The sequence below is a fragment of the Calidris pugnax genome, unplaced genomic scaffold (genome assembly GCF_001431845.1).
Source record: "Calidris pugnax isolate Ruff unplaced genomic scaffold, ASM143184v1 scaffold300, whole genome shotgun sequence".
NCBI lineage: Eukaryota > Metazoa > Chordata > Aves > Charadriiformes > Scolopacidae > Calidris > Calidris pugnax.
Window position 1 is genome coordinate 163,420 of NW_015091014.1, and position 17,711 is coordinate 181,130.

Here is a 17,711-nt window from a genome sequence, read left to right on the forward strand (position 1 = left end):
ATGTCTCGCCAGTGTGCTGCCAGGATCCAGTGCAGAACCGGCTTCAGCGCTGCCTCTGCCTTCATCCCAAACGCCAGCAGCACCAGCTTCTGCTCACGTTCTGCATCCCAAGGCGTTGCCACCATTGGGAATGGAAGATTTGGTGGAGGTTTTGGAAGCAGGAGCCTCTACAGTCTTGGTGGATGCAATAGAATCTCCGTGGCAGGAAGGGGTGGTGGCTTCTGTGGACCTGTAGCTTCTGGTGCTGGCACTGGGATCTCCTGTGGGTTTGCTGGTGCAACTGGTGGTGCCTTTGGGTTTGGTGGTGGCATGGGTGGCCCTGGATTCCCTGCTGGGGGCATCCACGAAGTCTCAGTCAACCAGAGCCTTCTGAAACCTCTCAATCTGGAGATTGACCACAGCATCCAGAACATCCGGAAGGAGGAGAAGGAGCAGATTCAGACCCTCAACAACAAATTTGCCTCCTTCATTGACAAGGTGAGACATAAGAAATCTCAGTTACGCTGGGTTGATTCTTCAGGGGGGAAGCACAAGCAAGGGCAAGTTATATCTTTATCAGCAATTTCACTGCTCTTATCCTGCCATTTCTATCAGCATATTTTGGGGTTCTGGGCTTGAGACCATTCACCCCTTACATTGATGCTAAGAAAAGACCAGTGAAAAGGGAGGAAAACGTTGATACAGGATGTAAAGAAGCAGAGTTTGCAGAGAGACCAGGAATGTTAATTAATATTAGATGTGCAATACTTGCTTACCTGTATAAACTGTCAGCTGTTCCCCAAGGGCTGAGAGCTCCCACCTTCCAGCAAGCGAATCCTTGCGGGGTTGCACCTTACCTCCCTTGGAAAACCACCCTAAAAATCACTGCTTTTGAAACATCTCCTTTCTCCACCCAGGTCCGATTCCTTGAACAACAAAACAAGGTCCTGGAGACCAAGTGGGCCCTTCTGCAAGAACAGGGGAACAAAACAGTCAGGAACGACATCGAGCCCCTCTTTGAGACCTACATCAACAACCTCCGGAGACAGCTGAACAGTTTGTTGACCGACAAGGAGAACCTGGGCGGGGAGCTGAACAAGGTGCAAAGTGTCGCTGAGGACTTCAAGAACAGGTAATTTTCTCCATTTGCGTTCTGCCTGGAGAGCCCTGTCGTGTATCTGTGATCAGACAAGGGAAGAAGGGCTTTTTGCTGATATAATCTTCTGAGTAAGGTCCAGGTTAATTTTAATATGAGCCACACTCAGCTACAGTTCACAGTGACTGAAAGTCACGGACAGAAAATTATAGGGCTGAGAGATGAAGGTACAAAACTGTACACACACACACAAAAATAATAAGAGTTTGGTCCCCAAAAGATGAAATAGCTTTTGTACAAACCTAAAGCAACCCTTCATCTCCATTCTGCAGGTATGAAGAGGAGATCAACAAGCACACGGCTGTCGAGAACGAATTCGTGATCCTGAAGAAGGTGGGTCCATGCACACTGCGACTCCCAAGAAAGACATTTTTCAGCTTTTTCTCTGCTTCTCCAAAACCACTTCATTTTTTGTGACCTGTTTCCTCTTCCAGGAGGTGGACGCTGCCTACATGAACAAAACAGAGCTGCAGACCAGGCTGGACTCCCTTGCAGAGGAGATAGATTTCCTCAGAGCCCTCTATGAAGCCGTAAGCACCAGCGTTTACCCCCTTCTCCCAGTTTCCAATGTCCTTCCCTTCCTTTCCCAGTTTAGAGGTTCAGGACTGATGTTTTTCCATTCTGTTGCACTAAATATTTCATTCCTTTTCCCGTTTCACCGAGCTGTATCAACCCTGCCTGAAACTGGCTTGGAAAAGCCACTTTGTCCACCCAGGTGGAACCAGGGTGGGGGTTCCTCCCTCCGAGCAACACCTGTGTCCCAAGCCTTCGACTCACCCAAATACCCACGGCTTTTGCAGGAGCTGTCTCAGATGCAGACCCAGATCTCCGACACCTCTGTCGTCCTCACCATGGACAACAACCGCAGCCTGGACATGGACAGCATCATCGCCGAGGTGAAGGCGCAGTACGAGGACATCGCCAACCGCAGCCGGGCTGAAGCCGAGTCCTGGTACCAGTCCAGGGTGAGTGCCCAGAAAGGTTTCTGCAATGGGAAAACCACACCCCACCTCACAAATCTCCACTGGGTGGTGGGTACCACTGTGATTTTCTAACACAAGATGTGTTGGAGACCCCACCTGGAGTCCTGTGTCCAGGTCTGGAGCCCCCATCACAAGAAAAACATGGAGCTGTTGGAGCTGAGAGGAGGCCCCGGAGATGCTGGGAGGGGGGGAGCCCCTCTGCTGGGACGACAGGCTGAGAGAGTTGGGGGGTTCAGCCTGGAGAAGAGAAGGCTCCAGGGAGACCTTGGAGCCCCTTCCAGTCCCTCAAAGGGGCTCCAGGAAAGATGGGGGGGGGCTCTGGATCAGGGAGGGGGGGCGATGGGATGAGGGGGAAGGGTTTGACACTGAAAGATTGGGAGATTGAGGTGAGATGTGGGGAAGAACTTCTTTGGTGTGAGGGTGGTGAGAGCCTGGCCCAGGTTGGCCAGAGAAGCTGTGGCTGCCCCATCCCTGGAGGGGTTGAAGGCCAGGTTGGAGGGGTCTTTGGGCAACCTGGGCTGGTGGGAGGTGTCCCTGCACAGGGCAGGTGGTGGCACTGGGGGGGCTTTAAGGTCCCTTCCAACCTAAACCATTCTATGACTCTATGATGTCTTCAGATTTAACAATCCTATCAAGTTTGGAAGTGCTAATTTGGGATTGAGAACATACGAATACTTCAGAGGGCAAACACCCACACCCCCACCTTCTGCTCGGCTCCAAAATCAATATATTTTACCTTGACTGGTTGTTCCTCTCCCCGTGACAGTACGAGGAGCTGCAGGCTACAGCCGGCCGGCATGGGGACGACCTCCGCAACACCAAGCAGGAGATCTCCGAGCTCAACCGCCACGTCCAGCGCCTACGCTCTGAGATCGACAGCGTGAAGAAACAGGTAAAGGGCAGCATGAACTCGTTAAGTCTTCACCCTCGCTGTGGTCTAACCTCTTGGTTGTCCACCCAACTCCCGGGAATAAAAAGAAATGCATCTGAGTGGATTCTGCTGGATCAGGAATGAACATGATAGTATCTATCTCAGAGCAATAACATCGCTAAGATTAATTTAAGGAGATGTAAAGAGGAGTTAGATTATATCCAGGTTGTGACCCGGCTCAGAATATGGATCAATTCAATGACTGTTAAGATCACACCTATAGATGTTAACCCAAAGTCTTCTGCATCCGGACCAGGAATCATGGCCTCAGGGTACAAAGAACTGGTCTATGCTCTAGATAAGGGATAAAACCACTATTTTTGCCCCACAGTGCGCCAGTTTGCAGACAGCCATCGCAGATGCCGAGGAGCGCGGGGAGATGGCCATCAAGGACGCCCGGGCAAAACTGGCCGAGCTGGAGACAGCCCTGCAGAAAGCCAAGACAGACCTGGCCCGGCAGCTCCGCGAGTACCAGGAGCTGATGAACGTCAAGCTGGCCCTGGACATCGAGATCGCAACCTACAGGAAGCTGCTGGAGGGCGAGGAGTGCAGGTGGGGGCCGTTTTATACCCCAATTTCCAGAGGTGCAAGGGAATCACAGACCCTCGTCAGGTTTAGACTTCTCACATTCCAAAGACTTGAAACCCATTTAAAGGCAAACAACTGCCCATAATGATGAGTTAATTGGGAAGACAGCAGCCTTTCACAACAAACTTTCCACCAAAAACATCCCAAGGAAATTCTCCTGCCTTTTCAACCAACTTGTGTTCCTGGGTTCCCCTTGAATTCTTACTGGCTCCTTTTGCTCCCCAACAGGCTCTCTGGAGAAGGTGCCACTGCAGTGAATATCTGTAAGTAACTTTTAAAGATTATTTGGTGACTTTTACCCTTGTCTCCCTGCCACGCGGAGCCCACTCTTGGTGGATGCCTCTAAAGAGTGTGTTTTCCTCTCACAGCTGTGACCAGAACCTCTGTGGGGACGGGATATGGAAGTGGGAACTGTCTCAGCTTCGGCGGCAGCAGCGGGGTCGGAGGTGGGGTCTGTGCTGGAGGAATGAGCTTCAGCTCAGGAAGTGGACGAGGTGCAGCCGGGTCGTGCACGGTTGGTGGAAGCAGCTCCAGCACAAAGTACGTCTCCACCACCTCTTCAACCAAGAGATGCTACTGAAGCCAGACACCAAGGTTCCTCTGGCGTTGGGTGCAATCCTTATACCCCGGCACCTGCAAAAGATTTGGAAGTCAAAGGTGCCTGTCCTTATTTATATAAAAGATGCTCCTCTTTGTTCTTTGACTCTTTGAAACCCTCATTTCACAGTATTTGTCTAATAAAAGGCACGTGGAATTGATTCTGTTGCGTCCTCCTTTGAATTCCAACTACTTTCTAGGACCTTGGGGGAAAAAGTGGTTGAGAGAGCAGAGTAGAGCTGGGGGTAAACGAGAGTCACACACACACGAGTCAAGACCTTTCCCTCCTCCCCACTCACTGCAGCTCCACGGACACCTCTTATATCCAACAGGAACCAAGCAGTTGGATGTTCCGTTCCCATTGGTGTGAGTAAAGTTTTTTTAGCATCAGTATCTTCCACAGGATGGGAAAATACCTATTCTTCCCAGGAGGCGCTAGAGAAAGCACCTTTTAGCATAATTTTTTACATTACAGCATCTCAGCACTTTCAGGCCACCTTGATCACGCCCAAATCTCTGTAATCTTTCAAGGTGATGACTCATGTAGGGATCTAAATCTAGTTTTTCCCAAGAAAGCAAGTACTTCAGCTCATGCTGTTCTGTACATGCAGTAGGTGCAGAGGCCAATTAAATGTCGTCACTGCCATTAGCGTAATTAGACATGGAAAAGACCCATTAAACCCCCAAACTCACCCTCTTTGGGAAGAATAATGTCCCCAAACATTGGTTGTGAGGTTGTGAAAGACCCTGAGGGGAAGGAAGGTTTAGTTCCCCTTCTCTGACCTCTGGAACAGTAGAAACAAGAGACATACCCCAAAAGCAGCAGAGCTGAGATTGTCCTGGTTCTGTCTCTGACACAACCTTGTCGAGAGACTGAAGACCTTAGAGGGAAACGTGACACATGTCAAGTGGATGCTGATGCCTGGCCTAAAAAAATGTGATATAACCCCCCCCAACTCTTCACTAATCCTCTAGACCTAAGCACAATAGCACTCTACTGGAAAGGAAACAGCTCGTCCTCTCCACCACCTTCTTTCTCCGGCATCTCTGGAACATATTTCCATGGACACCAGCAGAACTGGTACTTGGTCCAACATCAAACAGGCATCTGATGATCTGGACTTTCAATATTCAGGTTGATTTCCCTCTGGGGGACCGTGTACTTTTAGTTGTCTCATCATCCAGCACTTGGGCTCAGCAAAGCATCCAGGCTCCATCCTTTGTAGCCAAGGAAAAGGCTGCAGGTGCCTCCCAAAATACCATCTTTAGCAGAAATCCCTCTGTGCAGATGAAGAGGTGCCCGCAAAGCTGAGGGGTGCCAACCAAGACACCTACTTCTTGCCTAGATCAGGATGGGTTGCTCCTACCCCAAGCCGGCTGGAGAACAAAGTCAGGTTTTGTTTTAGCAAAGCACATCAACCTGGCATCTTCACATCTCTAGATTCCCTCTTGTGGCAACTTCAGTCCCATCAGCTTTAAATTAAATGGGCACAGATACCAAGCTAAAAGCCAGCCCAAAGGGATCTTCCGGACAGATAGATCATTTTTCTTTTTTTTTTTTTTTACCCACCAGTAATCCCCGCTGTGAAAAATACAGGTTAGAAAATCTGGGTAGCTTTATGAGCCTGGAGGTTGCCAGCCCATTGCATTAGCGAGTCTCTTGATTAACGGGTTGGGAAGGGTGGCCACGTGCCAGCATTCCAAACCCATTAGCTCAGCCAACGGAGCCCGCGGTCCTCTGCGGACAAGCCCAGCTCTCCCAAAGGATAAAAGGCAGAGGGGACTCCTGATCCGAACCCTCCTCAAAGATTTCCACTCATCTCACCTCTTTGTTCTCCGCTCTCGCCCGGGCACAGAAGTTAGTCGGTGTCAGGTCGGGAAGACTCACGATGAGTTTCAGCGCTGCTTCTGTCGCGATGCCCATCAACCGGCGCAGCTTCAGCTCCATCTCCATGTCCCGCAGCAGCAGTGGAGGCATGGGACGGGTCAGCGGGGGCTTTGGCAGCAGAAGCCTCCACAATCTAGGGGCAAGCAAGAGGATTTCCATGAGCGGAGGGTATTGTTCTGCCAGACCAGGATACAGTTACGGGCCAGGTCATGGCGCGTTTGCGTATCGGGTTGGCGGATCTGGGTTTGGGTTTGGAGGAGGAGGTAGCTCTGGAGGTATTCAAGAGGTCACGGTCAACCACCACCTCTTGGTACCTCTTAACTTGGAGATTGACCCCAACATGCAGAGAGTGCGGCTGGAGGAGAAGGACCAGATCAAATCCCTCAACAACAAATTTGCCTCCTTCATCGACAAGGTAAGGCACGTCCCGCTTCATCCAGCCTGGTGTGTTTGGCTTTGCCTGTAGAGCAGCATCAGGATAGCTCTCAACACCATAAAGTCACTGCTAATCCCTTAATGCACAGAGTTAAGGATTTTATTCAGGTTATTAACTCCATAAATATACCTTCGCTTTGTCAGAGCTCTATGGACACCCTGGACATGGTGCCAATTACTTTTCCAGGTTTCTTTGCAGTTCAATATTGCTCCTGTTTCCAAATCTTCCTACCAAAGAGCTGTCCATGACATGCCAATCCAAAGCCGACTTTAAATGACACTACTATAAAAACCAAAACTCTGATATTAAAACCCCCATCTCATGAAAAATGAGGCAGCTTTTACGTTGATGATCCCAAATGATTAAAATTGTTCTGATGGGTTTCAGGTGCGGTTCCTGGAGCAACAAAATAAAGTACTGGAGACCAAATGGAGCCTCTTGAAAGACCAAAAAATTGCGAAAAATAACCTGGAACCTATGTTTGAGGCGTACATCAACAACATGAGGAGGCAGCTGGAGACTCTGGGAGGGGACAGAATGCGGCTCAGCTCTGAGCTGAAGGGCATGCAGGACGTGGTGGAAGACTTCAAGATGAGGTAAGCAACACACCCCCAAAGAAACCCGTCCCGTGGTGCTTCATTCTGTCTTCTTCCTAGATGAGTTAAAAGACCCAAAGCAACCCTAAAATTGGGAGAGTTCAGAAAGGACTCATTTCCCCTCGCTTCAGATGAGATGTGGGGAAGAACTTCTTTGGTGTGAGGGTGGTGAGAGCCTGGCCCAAGTTGGCCAGAGAAGCTGTGGCTGCCCCATCCCTGGAGGGGTTCAAGGCCAGGTTGGAGGGGGCTTTGGGCAACCTGGGCTGGCGGGAGAGGTCCCTGCCCAGGGCAGGGGAAGAACTCAATGATCTTGAAGGTCCCTTCCAACCCAAACATCCTATGATTATATGACTTTAGCTGCTCTCTAAACACCACCAGCAACATTCTACCCAATAGAAGACATTTTCTTTGCAGGGACAGGGGGACTTTTCTAAGGGCTCAGATAATCAGACATCCACAGGACTTCGGGAGCAGCTTCTCGAAAGTCCAACCTCTCCAGAACCTTAAGCTTTCCAAACAGTTTCATCTCCTATGTAGTCATTTTAATAGGGACCAGGATGAAATCTCAATCTTTCCAAGCCTATTGAGCATTCTGAACACTCAATGATGTGGATTCCTTTCCAGGAGAGAAAAGATGTTTAAAAATTTGAAGTGTGTATTTAAGTGTTTTGCTTTGGTTTTATTCTTCTCCTTCTCCTTTTAATTATTATCACGTTCTTTAATACCGATGTATTGGGTGGTTTTAGCACTTCTGAAAGGCAGGACTTAGCTTCTGCCCTGTAGAGAGTCACTGAGATCTTGGACGAGGGCTTCAGCTCAGCTCATTAACTCTTTAGGCTGTGAGGAGGAGGAGGAGTGTTCATCCACCCTCTGCACTTTGGAAAAACATCTATCGAGTGCTAGTGTCTGCTCCCGTGCCCACGAGGGACACGCTGCTTAATGGACAGGAATAAGTTAAGGAGCTTAAACTGTCAATCTGGAACCAGAAAAACAAGAGCTGAGAGGCAGGAGGCGGCTGCACTTCACAAGGACACGTGCGTTCTGCCCAAAAACCCTCTGCTCTCTCTTTCTTGGGAGATCAGGTGCCCGACACTTGCTGCCACCTCCACCAACAGCGCCTCTGGCCCCAGAGCAGCATCGGATCAGAAGCGACTGCCTTGGGGAAGAGAAATCATCACCCACAGTCTGCTCTGAGCCTTCCTTTTTAGGGTTCTCTGTGCCTTCAGAAAAGAAACACTTAAGAGAGGGAAAAAAAATCTGTCCCGTGTCAGTTTGGGCATTTAAGACCTCAGGGTCTGCTCCAGGTCAACCACCTGGAACTCCTTAACTCATTTTAGGATGGGAGAAATGACATTCTGGAGATAAATATCCTTCTCCATCAGCTACAGAAGAAAAACCCAAAAGTCAGAGCTTAGCCAAAATAGTCAAGTTCCAGGTGGCCGACTTGAGATGAACCCCCACCGTAAGCACAATCCTGCTACTGATTCACTGGGTCCGAGAGTGTCCTCTCCTGTTCTCATCACAGGCCCGTGGTGAAAGCCACTTTAAATTTGGAGAACAAATATCTGACGTTAGAGCAGTCTGGAGCAGTGAAGCAGCAGCAGAGATTTTTCTCAGCTCGGCTGAGAAAAGACCCTTGGGTGTGCCATGACTTCAGCCAAGAAACCCTTTGACAACCAAAGAAGAGGTTCTGACTTTAATCCTCCGCCTGCATCTAACATAAAGTGGCAAATATTCCTTCTGGCTCCAGATCAGAGAATCTTTGGGCAAAAGCTCAATTACATCATACGCATTGCTGGGCAGGGACCGTCATCTTGTGTTGGGGCAACAAAACCTGCACCTACCAAAGGACGTCACCGTTTCTTCCCCTTTTCCTAGGAATCCCTTCTTCTTACCTTTATGGGTAAAGCTTTGCGGGTCCCAAAGTAATCTTCTTAATGCTTTGCTCTTCTGAGTCAAATACTAATTCCTACAGCAATTAGAAAGTAGACATATGCCAAATTAGTTTTCCTCTTGTACCTGGCTTAGAGCTTAGAGACCCACAAACCTATATAGACTAGGACTCTCCATAAAGGCTAGGACTTTGTTTAATGCACATATTATTTTAAGGCTTGGACATTCCTGATGCGAAGAAATCTTCCCCCATGAGAGGGTCAGAAAAGGTTAATGTTTTATTAGCCACACGGACTCTTCCCTTCGAACCCCTGTCTTTCACCTCCCCCACTGACAGTTGGACAAGATGATCTTTAAGGTCCCTTCCAACCTAGAAGATTCTGTGATTTAATCATCTCATTCGAACTGGGCATCGGTCCACGGCTATTGCTGGTTTTTATCCTTTTCCAAGAGAGGGACTGGGTGCTGCTGCTGACCCAGACCTTGGCTCTCCTTGCCCAGGCCATCGTCCTCCTTCCTTCCTGGCCATCCCCGGCTCTCCCGAAGCCACGGCGGGAGCTGGCGTCAGGGATCCCGGCTCTTGTGACTAACCCAGGTGTGGCGGCGATGAGCTCAGCCCCGGCTCCACCCAGCCCTCCCGGCCTGAGAAAATGCAGAGAGTACAAGGCTCCTATTCAAGGCCAAAACTTCTGGGAGGATAAAACGTGCCTTTAATGAAGGCCTGCAGCTTTTCTCGATGGCCTCCTCCCACCACCTAGCCCAAGGGTGCTGTCTTTCTATCATAGTCGGTGAGATATATATATATATCTCTAATAACCCCATGTAAAATAGATGCACTGACAGAGCAAGGACAGATGTGCATTCTTTAGTAGCTATTTCTGTTGCTTCCTCCAAAGACGTATCATAGGATGGTTTGGGTTAGAAGGGACCTTTGAAGGTCATCTAGACCAACATCTATGGTGGGAACCGACTTTTTGGTCTCTGCCCAAGCCCCCCATGTGGAGAAGGGATATCCACATGCTCATGGTGGAGGGGTGGGTTGCAGCAAGGATGCTGCAGGGGGATGTTCATCTCCTCTTCCCAACAGGTATGAAGAGGAGATCAACAAGCGCACGACTGCCGAGAATGACTTCGTGATGCTGAAGAAGGTGAGGCACCAACAACAAAGCAGGGACACGCTTTTTCAAGGCAAAACACATTTGAATGCAAATAACCCTTTTATCCTGCGGTGCCAACCTGGGCAAAGCACTTAGCAAAGGTGTAGTCATCCCTCCTTGAAGCACAAACGCCCAGTTGTGCCAGTGTGTCAGGCCCTGGCAATAGCTTGTCCTTGTTTTAAGCCCCTTGTCCAAAATTCAGGTGAGTCCCCCCAGGTACCAGATCAGATCTGGGTCATCCATACCTTGTAGTCACTCCTCTGGATGCTCTGCCACTTCTGCAGCCTTTCTGTACCCATTCCCACCCTCCACAGCTCCCCTGGTCCCAACTGCAGGAGACACAAGGAGAAACTTCCACTAGTTCAAGCGTCATCCCAAATATCTGCCTGCGCGCTAGCAAAAGAAGGGACATTCAGTGGCTTTTAACATGTCAAAAATTGCTTAGATCTACGGACATCATCCTTCCCTCCTCCAAAAAACAGGTGGAGGGAAGAAACCGGTTCACTCTTGGCTCTGTTTAAAGGCACAGAGGTCAAGAAAGTCCTCAGTTGTAGTTTGTATTAAATGACAACTGGTCTTTGTACAAGGATGCGGAGAGGCAAGGTTTGGTTCACTATCTCTGTTGTCATGGTTCCAGGATGCAGATGTTGCCTACATAACCAAGGTGGACCTGGGGGCCAAGGTGGAAGCACTGACAGATGAGATTAACTTCCTGCGAGCCCTCTACGAAGCAGTAAGAATCCCCCAAATTTACTAGTTTGGCTTTTTCTCCATTTTCCTGGTGCCACCAGGACCGAACCAGTTCCCATTCCCACCCTTCCACCGCACACCATCCCCGGGACAAGCACAACAGTGAAAGGTTTGGGACTGAGAACGGGTTGGTTTGACTTACAGGAGCTGTCCCAGATGCAGTCCCAGATCTCCGACACCTCCGTGGTCCTCTCCATGGACAACAACCGAAACCTGGACATGCGCAGCATCATCGCCGAGGTCAAAGCACAGTACGAGGACATCGCCAACCGGAGCCGGGCAGAGGCTGAGTCCTGGTACCAGAGCAAGGTGAGGATGTGAAAATTAACCCGGTGAGCCAGGAAAATTGTTGTTTATCATTTCCCAAAGGCTATCGTATAGTGGAGAGTGCAAACAGAGAGGTCAGGGCAGTAGGGTGTAAAATCAAGTCAATTTGGACAGGATTTCATTTGGTTTCTTGGACACGTGGAAATGCCATTGTGACAATGAGAGAGGGAGGAGCACAAGGAGAGAGGAGGAAGAAGGACACAGGCTAAAGTCATAAGGAAGAGTTCGATTGAGTACAGAAAGAGACAAAAGCCCTGGTCAGGAGAGGATCAGAGCAGGGACAATGTCTACCAGTGAGTTCCAGCTCCAGCCCAGGCCTGACTCTGCCCTGGTGTCTCCTCTCCCTGCTCATCCCAGTACGAGGAGCTGCAGCTCACAGCTGGCCGGCATGGGCACGACCTCCAGAACACCAAGATGGAGATCTCGGAGATGAATCGCATGGTCCAGCGGCTCCACTCAGAAATTGATAACGTAAAGAAACAGGTAGGGCACACAAGACCCCTCCAAACATGGGGGCATCTCCATCCCCACAACCTTCCTGCACCCTTCTTGCAAGGATGCCTGGCAATCGGCGTCCAAACCCACTGGGCAGTCAACCAGACCCATTTTCACCTCTTGCAGTGCGGAACTTTGCAGACGGCCATCGCCAATGCTGAGCAGCGCGGGGAGATGGCCATCAAGGACGCCAAGGCCAAACTGTCCGAGCTGGAGGATGCTCTGCAGAAGGCCAAGGCTGACCTGGCCCGTCAGCTCCGCGAGTACCAGGAGCTGATGAACGTCAAGCTGGCCCTGGACATCGAGATCGCGACCTACAGGAAGCTGCTGGAGGGAGAGGAGTGCAGGTAAGTGGCTCCCCCTCCAAACCAAATAATGTCAAAACCCCTAAATGTTTTCACCATTGCCTTGCAATGAGAGAGGGAAGGGCCACAAAAGCTTGCAGAGAAAACACACCCCTGTCCCACGCCGTTACAGGGGTTATTTCAATCCCTGTTGGATGCTCATCATCAGATCTTAACACCCCAGACCATCCTGTCACCCAGTGGCCCCAGTCCCAGACTCTTGCTTGAAATTGTCCTAAATAACAAGCCCTTTCTTCTCTGTCCTCTCTTCCAGGATGGCTGGAGAAGGCGTTGGTGCAGTGAATATTTGTAAGTAACCTGGCTCTTAAGCAATAGATTGAGTATTCATTGAGTTATTCCTTAGATGTACCTGGGACTGTAGATAGAACAATGAAAATGAGTTCTGCAGCTAGTAGTTACCAGCAAAAAATGGGGTATACTGAGGATTTTTCAGGGCCCAATACATCTTTTCCCTGACCAGCTCTGAACTGGAAAGGTTTTGTATGTTGAGACTGTCCCCAGGAGACTCAGATGTCTCAGGGCCAGCTCTGCCACAGGACGGGGAGAATTAGATGCGTGAGACAGAGGCAGTGGTTGACTGTCCAAGAAAAACCCCGTGAAATGTGTGAAACTAGAGGCTGAAATCCTTTTGTGCTCTTCCCAATGTGCTAATAACCCTCTGCCCCGTGTTCTCCTGTCACAGCCGTGGTCTCAGCCGGGAGCAGCTTCGGAGCCGGGAACGCACTGGGGCCGGGCTTCGGGAGCAGGCTCAGCGCCGGGGGAGGCGGCAGCGGGGGCTTCTCCTCCAGCGGGGGCTTCTCCTCCAGCGGCGGCTTCTCCTCCAGCGCGGGAAGCAGCTCCAGCGTGAGGTTCATATCGAAAAGCAGCAGCAAGAAGAGCTACCGGAGCTAAACCACAGCAGCCCCCAGCTCGCCCGGAGCAGAAGAGGTTGAGCATCCCCTCCTGCTGCCCAGCACAAAGCCAATTAACACCAGCCAAAGTGTTATCACGCTTATCACCTTCCCATTAGGGTAAAACGTATTCCCAGCGCTGCTTATCAGCTTGGGAGAGATGCCTCTCCACCTCTCCACGGCCAAGTAATCCCTCTGCCTAAAGCCTCATCCAGCTGACCCAGTCAATGAGCAATCAGCCCTCCCATTAAGGGGTGCCATCGTTAGAGCCCAGCTTGCAGCTTCCCCAGTGCCCCGGCGCTAATCCAGAGCAGAGGCAGGATTTGGGATTTACACCAGAACAGATGAAAGCAGAAGGTGATGACAGAAAGCGGGAGGTGCGTGGAGACCAGGGTCTCCTGTCCCCTGCTCCTGACTGGTCCCACTCTCCACTTGCTCTCCCCAAAGGCTCAAAAATAAAACATCTTTCAACGTAGAGGCAGTTGCTCTGTTTCCCAGTTCCTCTTGCACTCCAGCTCCCCCTGCACCCAAAAATGTCATTCTTCATAGGGGAAAGGGGTTGGATCTCTGTAACACCTAATTCGTCACCCACCCAGTATGTATAATTTAAGCCCGAAGACCACATAACCTACAGGACCTTATCTCAGCAAACCCTTCTCCTTTCCACCAGCCAGAGTGAGCTTAAGGTAGAGAGAGGGGTTAAAAATACAAGCAAAACAAAAAGGAGGCTTTGGTAACATAACCTGGAAAAACATCTCTGGTTCAGTGCCTTTGTTCTTAGCTTGGGGTTTGCTTTTTCTTCTTCTTCTTCTCTTTTTATGGAAGGAGGAGGGAGGCAAAGAGGGGTTGGAGAATTCTGTGCCAAAAATGTAACTAACCAGCTCATTTCCTCTCATCTTCCACTCCCGTTGAAATGTACAAGTTCCGTGAAATTCCTTCAATAAACTGCAATTAAACTTCTCATGAGCAAATGTGGGGTTTCTGTGCCATTACGAAATTCACCTAAAAGTGTAATTTTAGAACCAGGTTTAGATGATTTGCCACCGGCACTCGCTTTCACTCAGAGCCTTCCCATCTCCTCCTCCTCCTCCCCATCCCAGTATCTATGGGGGTACTGGGATGAGGAACCCATCCCAGAGAAAATGACATGTACTGGAGATGGGGGGGTCACCAAGCAGCAACACCCAAGCGCTTTGGGAGGTTTCTCCCAGAGCACCAGCAGAAGGTGGGGCTGGTTTCACCTGGCCATAAACACTTCCATCTGAGCCGGTCACGGGACAGAAACAAACACTTTTGGGTCAAGTGATTTGTTCCCTGGTAACACCACCCTCCTTCCTCCCTCCACGGGACCAAAAGTGCTGCAGGCTGAAGGCATCTGCGTTGAGGGATTACACCAAAAGGTGTCTGAAAGTCAGGAAAGATGGATCCCATGCACCTAAACTTCTGGAAAGGCTGGTTCCAGCCCTGCAGCTTGTGCAGGGACCAAAACATCTCTCCCGTGAGGAAAGGCTGAGGGACTTGGGTCTTCTTAGTCTGGAGAAGAGAAGGCTGAGGGCGGACCTCATCAAAGGATGGGTGTCAGGAGGATGGGGTCAGACTCTTCCCAGTGGTGCCCAGTGACAGGACAAGGGGCAACAGGCACAAACTTTGGATACGGGGGGTTCCGTCTCAACACGAGGAGGAACTTCTCTCCCGTGAGGGTGGCAGAGCCCTGGAAGAGGCTGCCCAGAGAGGGTGGGGGGGTCTCCTTCTCCAGAGAGATTCCAAACCCACCCTGGATTAATCCAACCTCCTCTGGGCTCTGGCCGGGGGTTGGGGGAGATGATCTCCAGAGGTCCCTTCCAGCCCCACAGCATTCCGTGGTTCTGTGAAAACAGGAGGGATTTATCTCTATCCTCTCTGCAAAGGGGCCAGCAGAGCCATCAGGCCAAGTGATTCCAAAGCAGGATGCAGTCCCAGTGCAGAACAACGCTCCTGAGAAGAGGTTTTTTGTTGGGTTTTGTTGGGTCAGCAGATGGAAGCTGGGCTGGCTCAGACAAGCTGACGGTACTGAGCTCTGCCCAGGTCTGTAATTAAAAACCCAAGAGAGAGAAAGCGAGAAAAGAAGCCAAAGCAACTTCTTGCATTTCCAACTATCACACGGAAGAGCCCTTTTCCAGCATTCAGGGCCCAATCACGGAGGATGCCGAGCTCTCTGAACTCCTTTTAGGCTGCCTCCCAAAAAGCACTTTGCACTCACAACTCCCACACAGCTTTACCCTCAAACGTTGCGTGGCAAAATAGGGCAGGCAGCTTTGGGGCTTGCATGCAGGAACTTCTCTCTCATCCTCTTCATGGAGCAGAACATGTTCTCGGGCCATGGTACATGCCAAGGGAAAAAAAAATAATAAATCACATAAAAGCAAACGCACCTTTGAAAAAAAAATAAAATAAAAGGCTGAGATTTTCAGGGCTAAGCCCTCAGCATTATCCCACCGCAGGCAAAAGAATGAAGAGGGTTCCCACCCATGGCACAAAGCCTTTTCAATATTTCGGCAGACGGGACTGAAAAATCACCTATTCCATTTTCTAGGGAGGACTTTTCCGCCTTTCCTGTAGAACAGAGCGATTTGCTCTTTCATTTCATGCACCCCCTATGCCCTTCAGGATACAGAATGTGCCTACGTGAACAAAGATGAGCTGAAAATCCAGGTGAGTCCCTCACCCAAGGGATCAACTGCCCGAGGAGCCGTGATGGCTTTTCCTTCTCTGCTCCCTTTTCCTCCACCCCTGGCCTCTTTAAGGGTTAGGAGTTCAGTTCAGCTCCCACAACCCAACACTTCAGAGAATTTTTGGTGTTTTCTGCACTGACCTCTCCGGATTTCCCAGGTGTTACTCTTGCACTGAGTGGGCAAGACCCTAAGGAATCTGTTTCAGCTTGATGGGGAAGGTAAAATCACAGAATCACAGAATCTTCTAGGTTGGAAGGGACCTTCAAGATCATCTTGTCCAACCGTCAACCTAATTTTGACAAAAATAAACACCCCCACAACAAACAAAAAGCAACACCATCACTAAACCGTATCTCCCAGCACTAAATCAACCTGTCTTTTGAACACCTCCAGGGATGGTGCCTCAACCACCTCCCTGGGCAGCCCGTTCCGAGGTCTAAAAACCCTTTTGGTGAAAAAAATTTTCCTAATATCCAGCCTGAACTTCCCCTGGAGTAACTTGACGCCATTTCCTCTCGTCCTGTTGCCTAAATCCAGAGAGATTAAACCAGTAAATCCCTTCTTGGGTTTTCTGCGGCGAGGGCTGATGTCACGGCATACGGAGGACACCCCATCTTCTCCTTGTCTCCACGCCGTGGGGAGCAGCAGGGAACCTTCCCCCCCCAGGGCAGAGGACCGAGAATCTGCTGCCCCCAGGAAACCACCCGGCTCCAACCACCCCCGTCATTGTGCCAATGGACAAGAGGGTGAAGCCTGGACATGGATGACATCACCGCTGACGTCACGGCTCAGCATGATGACATCATACCAGGTTTAATTTCTGACTCATCTCCTCACTCTGGTATTTATTCTCATCGTGTTTTCCCTCTCCTCAGTATGAGGAACCAAGAGAAGCCGCTGGCAAACAGGAGGACAGCTCGTGTAACGTGCAGCACGAAGCTGTGGAGCTGAAGGAACGATTCAGAGCCCGAGAGGAGAAGGTGAAAACACCGAAGCCCAGGAAAGGAGGACTCGGGGACAATAACGCGGCAACCACGGTTCCCAGGTTGTGGCTTTCCAAAACTCTTCCACTGGAGAAAAGGGGCAATAAAGCCCATTGTGATGAAATACACACCAGCTGCTCAGCTCAAAGACTTGACCAAGACTTGACCATAACCCCGAGTACAGAATAAAATGGTCTATAATGACTAATTACTGAACTGCCATCAGCGGAGACCTGCGGTGAGAAGACACCGCAGACACTGAAGGCTTATCCCAGCAGAGAGAAGGGTCCTAGAGATAGAGCTTCACCCACAGAGTCTGAAAACTCAACAGAGCGCAGGTGGATGAACACACGGACAGGCAGATTCAAGAGCCCTGAACTATGCAAAGCAGATGCAAATAAGGCCCAGTAATGAAAATCTCCCACCTGCAGAGATGCCAACTGGAGGGAGCCGTTGCCCAGGCTGGGGAGCACGGGAAAGTGGTGGGCAAGGATGCAAAGGGCAACTTCTCCGAACTGGATCCCTGCAAAGGCTAAGCAGGACGTGGCCCACGAGCACCAGGAGCTGAGGAACATCAAGCTGGCCCTGGACATGGAGATCGTGACCTACAGGGAGCTGCTGGAGGGGGAGGAGAGCCGTGGGTGCTGGTACAACCCTGCAAGTGGCTCATAAGGAAGAAGGAGGAACATCTAACTCCACAACCACCTTCCTCAGTGGCTGACGAGCCAACACCTCTGTAACTGCAGCAAATCCCACCGAGACCCAACGTCCCAGGGGCTGACACTTCCCAAAGCACTTTCCAGCATTTATGGACCCAAACACCTTACAAAGCCAAAAGCTCCTGATGCACTCAGGCAGTCAGGTTTTCCCCCAAAATGGAACACCTTGCATCATCAAAGATCATGTCTTCCGTAGCCTCAGGTCCTATCAAGCAGCTGATCAAAAACGTTTTTTTCCAAAATAAAACCTTTTTTTTTAAAAAAAAA

General features: G+C 50.3%; 2 protein-coding genes across 2 annotated transcripts; both read left to right on the plus strand.

The window, feature by feature from the left end:
• Positions 1–4,236, plus strand: LOC106895999 (keratin, type II cytoskeletal 5-like). Its single transcript, XM_014955688.1, has 9 exons — positions 1–477; positions 897–1,111; positions 1,408–1,468; positions 1,570–1,665; positions 1,936–2,100; positions 2,885–3,010; positions 3,381–3,601; positions 3,866–3,900; positions 4,006–4,236. The coding sequence occupies exons 1-9, from the start codon at positions 1–3 to the stop codon at positions 4,215–4,217; spliced, it is 1,608 nt and encodes a 535-aa protein (XP_014811174.1). The 3' UTR covers positions 4,218–4,236.
• Positions 4,237–6,135: 1,899 nt separating this feature from the next.
• LOC106896000 (keratin, type II cytoskeletal 6A-like) lies at positions 6,136–13,032 on the plus strand. Its single transcript, XM_014955689.1, has 9 exons — positions 6,136–6,537; positions 6,946–7,154; positions 10,135–10,195; positions 10,842–10,937; positions 11,099–11,263; positions 11,639–11,764; positions 11,903–12,123; positions 12,395–12,429; positions 12,824–13,032. The coding sequence occupies exons 1-9, from the start codon at positions 6,151–6,153 to the stop codon at positions 13,030–13,032; spliced, it is 1,509 nt and encodes a 502-aa protein (XP_014811175.1). The 5' UTR covers positions 6,136–6,150.
• The last annotated feature ends 4,679 nt before the right edge of the window (positions 13,033–17,711 follow it).

Coding starts and splice junctions, on each gene's coding strand:
- LOC106895999 (XM_014955688.1), top strand. CDS start 1: ATGTCTCGCCAGTGTGCTGCCAGGATCCAGTGCAGAACCGGCTTCAGC. Junction 478..896: donor TTGCCTCCTTCATTGACAAG/GTGAGACATAAG, acceptor TTCTCCACCCAG/GTCCGATTCCTTGAACAACA. Junction 1,469..1,569: donor AATTCGTGATCCTGAAGAAG/GTGGGTCCATGC, acceptor TTCCTCTTCCAG/GAGGTGGACGCTGCCTACAT.
- LOC106896000 (XM_014955689.1), top strand. CDS start 6,151: ATGCCCATCAACCGGCGCAGCTTCAGCTCCATCTCCATGTCCCGCAGC. Junction 10,196..10,841: donor ACTTCGTGATGCTGAAGAAG/GTGAGGCACCAA, acceptor TCATGGTTCCAG/GATGCAGATGTTGCCTACAT. Junction 12,430..12,823: donor CGTTGGTGCAGTGAATATTT/GTAAGTAACCTG, acceptor CTCCTGTCACAG/CCGTGGTCTCAGCCGGGAGC.